We start from the raw sequence: 10769 nt of genomic DNA, 5'->3' as shown, positions 1-10769 counted from the left end.
ATCTCGATGGGGCCAACATTTTCGTGGCCGAATAATCCATAGTATGTCCTGTAGAAATACAATGTTCGGCTATGGCCGACTTACTGGGCTGTGAAAGGCAAGTGTGGTGCTCATGTTCAACGCAGCGGTCGTGTACTGTGCGGTGGTTTGACCAATGTAGGCTTTCCCGCACTCGCAAGGTATTTTATAAATTCCAGCCTTCCGTAATCCAAGCTCATCCTTGGCTGAGCCCAGAAGAGCACGTGTCTTTGTAGGTGGCCGGAAGATTGCTTTCACACGATGTTTCTTTAAAATTCTGCCTACTTTCGATGAAATGTTCCCGTCATATGGGAGAAATGCTCTGGACTTAAACACCTCCTTGATCCTGTGGGTGGTCACGTTTTTTCCTCCTTTTACGTATAAATAGAGCGACTTGCACTAGCAATCTCCAGTGTCAAACACTCGCCTGAAGATGGCTGTAAGGTTGTCAACCGAAATATCGTGGTAAGAAGTCGATGAGATCCGGCTGCAATCCCGAAATCCCGTGGAAAGGTGGAAGTGCCGTCCGAACGAAACTAAACTTCGTTGTAGACCTCCATGCGCGGTATGTCATAGGTCAGCCGGCTCGTCTGTAATCAAAACTGAGTTGACGTTAGCGAAGTATATAAGATTATTTAGGAATTGTACCTCGCTTAAGGTATTTGGACCATAGGAAACAAAATGGCGGCCATTTGAAAAAAATAGGGGTTTTCTCCTTTATTTTTCAAATTCGTCGGCCAAGTAAAAATATTTGTGGTTGATGGATCTAAATAAAAGTGGTACAACTCCTAGACAATTTTGTTAGCTTCGTCGGAAACAAAGAATCATACCAATCGGTTCACTAGATTTGAAGTTATCATACTGCGCGATAAAAAAAAAATGTCAATCCGAGAAAAACGCGTTTGAAGTTTTGTCTTCATATAAATGCAATATTATGCAACGTATGTCGAATCCGCTATTGCAGGTCCATAAACTAGTCCTTCCTCTTCCTCACAGAGGGCGTTCTGTTCAATCTGGGCCATCCTGCGCTGCTCCAGAGAAGCTCGTGCGGCCGGTGACAAGCGGTTTTCTGCCGCTTGGATCCGGTGGTCGTCCGAATGCTTGGCGAACTGCACCGAATAGAGTCCCAGGGTGACGTCCATCGTTGACATGGTCTTCAGAATTTCTAAACACCCTTCGGTGAAGATGCTCACTGCCAGGAAAGTCGCAAACTCCACTGTCTTCGCACCAGAATTTAAATGCTTCGGGGCTAACTTCCGAACATACGCGTTCAATCTATCATTTGAATTTTGTGTTTTTCCTCCCAAGCACCGGTATAATAAATCTTCCTCCGAAAGAAAACCCTAGTGCTTGAAAAAGGCCGATTTCAGGACGGTGCATTTTTTGTTTAACCGCGAATAACAAACATTTCCGTTCCGCATTCGGAAAAACCGTTTCAGGGGCGGATTCTAAACACTTTTATGGATCCAAAAATGCAATTTTAAAAATCGATTTTTTGAACCAAAAGATAGTAAACCTCCCCTTAAGTAGATAAAAGCATTTGTTCGTCTTCGATACTGTGAGACATCTCTTCAGCTACAGGCACCTTGTTTTTCATGTTTTGAGATGAGCAAGTATGCACCAAAACAAAAAAGAAGTCTCCAGAATGAGATTTTCACTCTGCAGCGGAGTGTGCGCTGATATGAAACTTCCTGGCAGATTAAAACTGTGTGCCCGACCGAGACTGGAACTCGGGACCTTTGCCTTTCGCGGGCAAGTGCTCTACTAACTGAGCTACCGAAGCACGACTCTCGCCCGGTACTCACAGCCTTACTTCTGCCAGTACCTCGTCTCCTACCTTCCAAACTTTACAGAAGCTCTCCTGCGAACCTTGCACTGGCAGAAGTAAAGCTGTGAGTACCGGACGTGAGTCGTGCTTCGGTAGCTCAGTTGATAGAGCACTTGCCCGCGAAAGGCAAAGGTCCCGAGTTCGAGTCTGGGTCGGGCACACAGTTTTAATCTGCCAGGAAGTTTCATATCAGCGCACACTCCGCTGCAGAGTGAAAATCTCATTCTGGAAACATCCTCCTGGCTGTGGCTAAGACATGTCTCCGCAATATCCTTTCTTTCAGGAGTGCTAGTTCTGCAAGGTTCGCAGGAGAGCTTCTGTTAAGTTTGGAAGGTAGGAGACGAGGTACTGGCAGAAGTAAAGCTGTGAGTACCGGGCGGGAGTCGTGCTTCGGTAGCTCAGTTGGTAGAGCACTTGCCCGCGAAAGGCAAAGGTCCCGAGTTCGAGTCTCGGTCGGGCACACAGTTTGAATCTGCCGGGAAGTTTTAAGAAAGAAGTCTAGTTAACATAGGCTTTAAAATGCTTCTCTTAACAGCTGTGAGCTCTTGTTCACTAGAAGAGACGTGTTTCGTACTAGCGAAGGTGAACTAGTACCCATAGCTCTTAACTCATGCATTTTGGACCTCATGTTTTCATACATTTTTTCTTGTTTTGCTCAATACTGCCTCCTCCCAAAGTATGGAAAGCAAAGACCTTGCAGTAGAAGAGATCTGCTTCATAGTATCGAAGATCAAATGGTGCTCATATCTCTTCAGGTGTATGCGTTAGTCTCTTTGTTGCTCTAGACGCCTTGTTTACTTGTATTTTTTTCCTTGTTTTGGTGTAAAGAATCTGTACCTAAAGTTTGTTGGTGTCGTGACACTCTGTATAACCCTTCTAACTGTCCATATCAAAAAACTGACAAGATTTCGCATCCTTTTCGTCTTCCTATCAAAACTTTTCGAAGTCCCCAGAAACCACGAACCATTTGAACAATTCAGGATGCGTTCAGAATAAAACTTAATCCCAAGATTGTGCTAAGGCATCTTACATCTACTTGTAGATAATTCTCGAATGCCATGCAGATAGTGCGTCGACATGTGAACTGCAGGTCACGAGAACATCGGCATTTCTAACGTACACTGCGATTCACGGCGGATTCTGTTCCTGAGCCACTGTCTGCCTGAATAGCGCGCCGTTCCCTTTCCGTACAATACTGCTGCGATCACTCCTATGTCTGAAACGATTCCAATCTTTTTGAACTCGCTTGTGGCACTTCCTCATTCCATCTGCAATATAGACACCTAGTAATAGTGTAGGCAATTATTTCGAGCTTTCAGCGTGGAGTCTATCGGGTCTTGAATCGATCGCGTGTTGTGAGCTTCCATCTGCCGAAATTCTTCAGTTATTTGTAATTAATAACTGTATTTTACGCAACAAAATGACTGTGGTAAATGACAGTTGTGTTACGGCTTTATTTCAACAAAATAGGGTCTTGGAAAAAGATATAGTAACTGCACGTTATAGCCATACAAATTTTAGGGTGTGGAGATAGCGTAAACCACTAGGAAATCACAGTCCACTTCAGAAAGTGTATGGTACAAGATACCTTTTGATTTAAAGAATATTACACGAACGAGGGAAAAATATATACTCTTTTAAAAAGCTACTGAGTTTTCAACTTTTGATCTTTTTAATATTCACGGAAGTGCTTTTATTGGTTGATATGTTCTATGTAATTCAGAGTAATGAATACAAGCACAATACTGAATGTATTTATTCGGTACTTCCACACTATTTGTTGCATAATGTAGATGTTGTATAATGCATACATCCTTCTGAAGCACAATGAATAGATGCGCTGTCCTACCCATGCATATCTATACACACTACTTGCTATCGATGTTCTGCATGCCAGCGCATCGTGAATTTGGAAGGGAGGGAGCGGGGCGCACATCACGAGATAAGCTTACCTGAATGGGCAGCTCACGTTACCGCAAGTACAGTAGCTCACATACTTCTCATGATAAAACTACTGATATGCCACCACATCTGCGTGTACAGGTTCATAATCTATTGTTTGCTGTGTTCATCCCTGATTATAATTAGGTATTTAAATGGCTCAAATGGCTCTGAGCACTATGGGACTTAACATCTGAGGTCATCAGCCCCTAGAACTTAGAACTACTTAAACATAACTAACCTAAGAACATCACACACATCCATGCCCGAGGCAGAATTCGAACCTGCGACCGTAGCGGTCCCGCGGTTCCAGACTGAAGCGTGTGGAACCGCTCGGCCACACCGGCCGGCTTATAATTATTTAAACCACTGGGATATCAAGGAAATGGCAGATGGCGTTGGTGCCATGGGAACCCAGTAGTTTTGGTGGACGAAATAGTGAGGACGCGCGAAATAAAAGGTCAGAGGGAAAGCGAAGTGGGAGAGGGAAGAATACGAAAAAGGAGGAGGAGGAGGAGGAGGACTGGAGCGCAGGGGATAGGAATGTGCGAAAGGAAAGGATGAAACGAATGGGATTGGACTTCCTTTAAGAAACAGGTAGCGTCTTTGATTAGTATTCAAACCAATCTCGGTCCCGAGTTAGAAACCCACCACCGCTTAAATTTTGGTTAATTATCAGCATTGGCGGCCGAAGAATTGCGGCGTAAGAAGTCACCCTCATTCTGCCAAGGTCTTGCCGAAGAGGGCAGTGGAGCGGATAGAGGTTCAGGGCACTCTGTTGTGCTTGGAGTGGGAAACTGACCCAAAGGGCGGAAGAAACAACGGCAGGAGGGTGCAGAAGACAATGAAAACCCCTGCTTTAAAGACACATAACGTGTATCAACAGGACATGTGGCCGGTAACTGAAAAAGTGTAATAATGATGTCTCCATTGACAAAAGATTCCGGAATAGTTTCTCACTGGAACAGAAGAGAATCGAAGATGTGGTGCTACAGACGACTGTTGAAAATTAAGTGGACTGGCAAGGTAAGGAATAAGGGGGTTCTGTGCAGATTCGGAGAGGAAAGGAACATGTGGAAAATACTGACAAGGAGAAGGGGCATAATGATAGGACATCTGTTACGACGTCAGGGAATGACTTCCTTGGCACTAGAGGGAGCTGTAGAGAGCAAAAACTGTAGAGGAAGACAGAAAATGGAATACATCCAGCAGATAATCGAGGACGTAGGTTGCAAGTGCTACTCTGAAATAAAGAGGTTGTCACAGAAGAGTAAACCATGCTTGACTGACTCAGGAGGACAAAAAAAAGCAGAAGCTCCATAAGACCAACCTACATATAGTATAGTGACGTTTGTTTCTTATTTTCAGTTACTAGGTGGAGTCATCTTTGTTATGCCAAGTGCGCCAAGGCAAGGAACACAAAATGAGTATTATTGTGAATTTGTTGTTTTACGTAATAAAATGAAGCACCTAAAGCCGTCAATTTGGTGTTATTGTAATATATTTTTCGGTGACTCAATACACCGTCTCCATGCCTTAACTGACTCAGATGGTTGTCGATATTTGCAGACTCAACATCGCTTTTACAATATTCTAGCAAGCCAGTGCATGGTCTGGTTGCTGATGGGATCGTATATACGATTGTAGTTCACCCCTTCAGTGTCAACAAAGGCCCAAGGACGTGTACTGAGTCATCGAAACTGGTTGCAATATAATAAAATAACATCAAAGCGTCGACTTTGAGTGTTTCGTTGTATTATGTAAGTTAACGTCCGAAGTTCCGCAGGCCATCAATCAGAAGGATGGACATAGAAAAAAATGTTATTTGGTTTGTAACGGTTTTACTTCGATCGGTGGTGGAACAATGAAAAAGGAATTTCATTACTGTTGCACGCAATGTGATATCGCACTGTGTGATGTTCCATGTTTGGAACTGAAACATAGAAAATGGAGTAACAGAACAGTGTACCAGTTACTTCATTGTAAAGAGATGTTCCTACCCCCATGAACCATGGACCTTGCCGTTGGTGGGGAGGCTTGCATGCCTCAGCGATACAGATGGCTGTACCGTAGGTGCAACCACAACGGAGGGGTATCTGTTGAGAGGCTAGACAAACGTGTGGTTCCTGACGAGGGGCAGCAGCCTTTTCAGTAGTTGCAGGGGCAACAGTCTGGATGATTGACTGATCTCGCCTTGCAACACTAACCAAAACGGCCTTCCTGTGCTGGTACTGCGAATGGCTGAAACCAAGGGGAAACTACAGCCGTAATTTTTCCCGAGGGCATGCAGCTTTACTGTATGGTTAAATGATGATGGCGTCCTCTTGGGTAAAATGTTCCGGAGGTAAAATAGTCCCCCATTCGGATCTCCGAGCTGGGACTACTCAAGAGGACGTCGTTACCAAGAGAAAGAAAACTGGCGTTCAACGGATCGGAGCGTGGAATGTCAGATCCCTTAATCGGGCAGGTAGGTTAGAAAATTTAAAAAGGCAAATGGATAGGTTGAAGTTATAGTGGGAATTAGTGAAGGTCGGTGGCAGGAGGAACAAGACTTTTGGTCAGGTGACTACAGGGTTATAAATACAAAATCAAATAGGGGTAATGCAGGCGTAGGTTTAATAATGAATAAAAAATAGGAGTGTGGGTAAGCTACTACCAACAGCATAGTGAACGCATTATTGTGGCCAAGATAGACACGAAGCCTATGCCTACTACAGTAGTACAAGTTTATATGCCAACCAGCTCTGCAGATGATGAAGAAATCGATGAAATGTATGATGAGATTAAAGAAATTATTCAGGTAGTGAAGGGAGACGAAAATTTAATAGTCATGGGTGACTGGAATTCGGGAGTAGGAAAAGGGAGACAACGAAACATAGTGGGTGATAATGGATTGGGGGAGAGAAATGAAAGAGGAAGCCGCCTGGTAGAATTTTGCACAGAGAATAACTTAATCATAGCTAACACTTGGTTCAAGAATCATAAAAGAAGGTTGTATACATGGAAGAATCCTGGAGATACTAAAAGGTATCAGATAGATTATATAATGGTAAGACAGATATTTAGGAACCACGTTTTAAATTGTAGGACATTTCCAGGGGCAGAAGTGGACTCTGACCACAATCTATTGGTCACGAACTGTAGATTAAAACTGAAGAAATTGCAAGAAGGGGGAATTTAAGGAGATGGGACCTGGATAAACTGACTAAACCAGAGGTTGTGTAGAGTTTCAGGGACAGCATAAGGGAACAATTGACAGGAATTGGGGAAAGAAATACAGTAGAAGACGAATGAGTAGCTAAGAGTGATGTAGTAGTGAAGGCAGCAGAGGATCAAGTAAGTAAAAAGATGAGGGCTAGTAGAAATCCTTGGGTAACCGAAGAGATACTGAATTTAATTGATAAAAGGAGAAAATATAAAAACGCAGTAAATGAAGCAGGCAAAATGGAATACAAAGGTCTCAAAAATGAGATCGACAGGAAGTGTAAAATGGCTAAGCAGGGATGGCTAGAGGACAAATGTAAGGATGTTGAGGCTCATCTCACTAGGGGTAAGATAAATACTGCCTACAGGAAAATTAAGGAGACCTTTGGAGAAAAGAGAGCCACTTGTGTGAATATCAAGAGCTCAGATGGAAACCCAGTTCTAAGCAAAGAAGGGAAAGCAGAAAGGTGGATGAGTATATAGAGGGTCTATACAAGGGCGATGTACTTGAGGACAATATTATGGAAATGGAAGAGGATGTAGATGAAGATGAAATGGGAGATACGATACTGCGTGAATAGTTTGACAGAGCACTGAAAGGCCTAAGTCGAAACAAGGCCCCGGGAGTAGACAACATTCCATTGGAACTACTGACGGCCTTGGGAGAGCCAGTCGTGACAAAACTCAACCATTTGGTGAGCAAGATGTATGAGACAGCCGAAGTACCCTCAGACTTCAAGAAGAATATAATAATTCCAATCCCAAAGAAAGCAGGTGTTGACAGATGTGAAAATTACCGAACTATCAGTTTAATAAGTCACAGCTTCAAAATACTAACGCAAATTCTTTACAGACGAATGGAAAAAACTGGTAGAAGCCGACCTCGGCGAAGATCAGTTTGGATTCCGCAGATATGTTGGAACGACTTATCTTAGAAAATAGATAAGGAAAGGCAAAGCTACATTTCTAGCATTTGTAGACTTAGAGAAAGTTTTTGACAATATTGACTGGAATACACTCTTTCAAATTCTAAATGTGGCAGGGGTAAAATACAGGGAGCGAAAGGCTATTTACAATTTGTACAAAAACCAGATGGTAGTTATAAGAGTCGAGGGGCTTGAAAGGGAAGCAGCGGTTGGGAAGGGAGTGAGACAGGGTTGTAGCCTTTCCCCGATGTTATTCAATCTGTATACTGAGCAAGTAGTAAAGGAAACAAAAGAAAACTTCGCAGTAAGTATTAAAGTCCATGGAGAAGAAATAAAAACGTTGAGGTTCGCCGATGACATTGTAATTATGTCAGAGACAGCAAAGGACTTGGAAGAGCAGTTGAACGGAATGGACAGTGTCTTGAAAGGAGGATATAAGATGAACATCAACAAAAGTAAAACGAGGATAATAGACTGTAGTCGAATTAAGTCGGGTGATGCTGAGGGAATTAATTAGGAAATGAAACACTTAAAGTAGTAAACGAGTTTTGATATTTGGGGAGCAAAATAACTGATGATGGTCGAAGTAGAGAGGATATAAAATGTAGACTGGCAATGGCAAGGAAAGCGTTTCTGAAGAAGAGAAATTTGTTAACATCGAGTATAGATTTAAGTGTCAGGAAGTCGTTTCTGAAAGTATTTGTATGGAGTGTAGCCATGTATGGAAGTGAAACATGGACAATAAACAGTTTGGACAAGAAGAGAATAGAAGCTTTCGAAATGTGGTGGTACAGAAGAATGCTGAAGATTAGATGGGTAGATCACATAACTAATGAGGAGGCATTGAATAGAATTGGGGAGATGAGGAGTTTGTGGCACAACCTGACAAGAAGAAGGGACCGGTTGGTAGGACATGTTCTGAGGCATCAAGGGATCACAAATTTAGCATTGGAGCGCAGCGTGGAGGGTAAAAATATAGAGGGAGACCAAGAGATGCATACACTAAGCAGATTCAGAAGGATGTAGGTTGCAGTAAGTACTGGGAGATGAAGAAGCTTGCACAGGATAGAGTAGCATGGAGAGCTGCATCAAACCAGTCTCATGACTGAAGACAACAACAACAGTTCTAAGTTCTAGGGGACTGATGACCATAGATATTAAGTCCCATAGTGCTCAGAGCCATTTTTTTGCAACGTGGTTTTTACACGCTATGGCCTATGACGTCAGAATCACGGTACGCTCAACGTTCGAATGCACTGTCCGTTTAGACGGCTTGATGGTAGAGACGGCTCTGAAATGGTTAGCCACATGTAGATATAAGGAGAGGCGTTACCTGCGGCACGGCGAGGCAGAGGGCGACGCACCAGACGGCGATGACCAGCTTGACGGCCCTGGACAGCTGGGAGAGACCGCGTGCCTGGAACGGGTGGCAGATTGCCACGTAGCGCTCGACGGTGAAGGCGGTGATGGTGAGCACGGACGCGTTGGCCGACGTCTCGGCCGCGAAGCCCTGCAGCACGCACACGGCCTGGCCGAGCGCGTACGGCTGCACCCACATGTTGTACAGCTCGTGCGGCAGCCCGGACACGAGCAGCAGCAAGTCGCTGATGGCCAGGCTGAACAGGTAGTAGTTGGTGGCCGTGTGCAGGTGGCGGCTGCGCGCGATCACGGCACACGTGCTCACGTTGCCCACCAGCCCCGCCGCCAGGATGGCCACGTACAGCGCCGTCATCGCCGCAGACACCAGCAGCGGGTCGCCGCCGTCGGCGGCCGTCGGGGTCGCCGTGCCGTTCACCGCCGACAGGTCGCCGCTCGACGTCGCCGACAGCGCCAGCGGGGTGCTCGTCTCGGCCGTGTCCGAGGAATCCATGTTTCAAAGTGGCCGAGTCTTTCGAGCTCCGAGGCAGCAACAGCGAACGTTCAACCCCCAGAACACTCGCTCCGACCACTCTCTACGACAGTCAACAGTTCCTCTTCTCCGTAAAGGCCACTGCTACAGCAAACACAGGAGTTTCAATTACTTCGTGTTCGTTTAACCGTTCACGTCGTAAGATTGTTCTGCGAGAGTTGGTGGATATTACGCTCTTTAACCTGCCTCTTTCCACAGTTCTCTTCAGTAATAGAGCACTCAAAAAGAATCACACTAACCTCCGTAAGGTTAACAGTAGTGTACAGCCTTGCGTCAAAAGAAAATACGTTCACAAGAGAGAGAAAAAGAAGAATTATTCCGCTTTGGATGAAAGTTGATGCCCCTAACTCCAGTTACAAACACTTGTTTAATCTTTATTCAGTTCACCTTCTTTCACTTCTCTCTATACACCCCTTGTTTCTTATGTAGGACTCACATAGTAAACGACGTACGAATGATTATCTCGGCACCTCAGTATCGTCTCCATGCCGTTACGACAGCGGAATGCGTTATCTGAAGACAGAATTCTCCCGACACGAACTACAATCGACGCACTTGTCCTATAGCTTTAGAAGAAGATAGCTCGAATTCACTTCAAGCTAACACCACGCCAGTCGTATGTACTACCCTACATTCCTTTTTCAAGGCTTCTCAGAACGCACAAAATACCATTTGTCTTCCAGTGGACACACATCTCATTTTGACATTAAATGTCAATCGTCTAGCAAAATACGTGGCGATTGTAATTCATCTTCGGTTATTTCGATGAAATGAGAAGCACAATGGTCTTACATATTTTTATATTGATTGCCGAGTTCGTCTCCCCACTCTTGACGAAGAAATCTTTTTCACGAGACCTTCACATAGATGTTAAATGTAGCCTCTACAACACTAAATAAATAACTCTTTTTCGGTATTTCACTATACGAAAGACCAGAGGGTT

At 44.3% G+C, this 10769-nt stretch overlaps 1 protein-coding gene across 1 annotated transcript; it reads right to left on the bottom strand.

Moving 5' to 3' along the window:
• Positions 1-9217: 9217 nt before the first annotated feature.
• On the bottom strand, positions 9218-9787 carry LOC124775850 (pyrokinin-1 receptor-like). Its single transcript, XM_047250684.1, has one exon. It carries the CDS (start codon positions 9785-9787, stop codon positions 9218-9220), a length of 570 nt encoding a protein of 189 aa, XP_047106640.1.
• Between the last annotated feature and the right edge of the window lie 982 nt (positions 9788-10769).

This window comes from Schistocerca piceifrons, chromosome 2 (genome assembly GCF_021461385.2).
Source record: "Schistocerca piceifrons isolate TAMUIC-IGC-003096 chromosome 2, iqSchPice1.1, whole genome shotgun sequence".
Lineage (NCBI taxonomy): Eukaryota > Metazoa > Arthropoda > Insecta > Orthoptera > Acrididae > Schistocerca > Schistocerca piceifrons.
The sequence above is the reverse complement of the archived record's forward strand: the minus strand, read 5'-3'. Positions and strand labels throughout refer to the sequence as shown.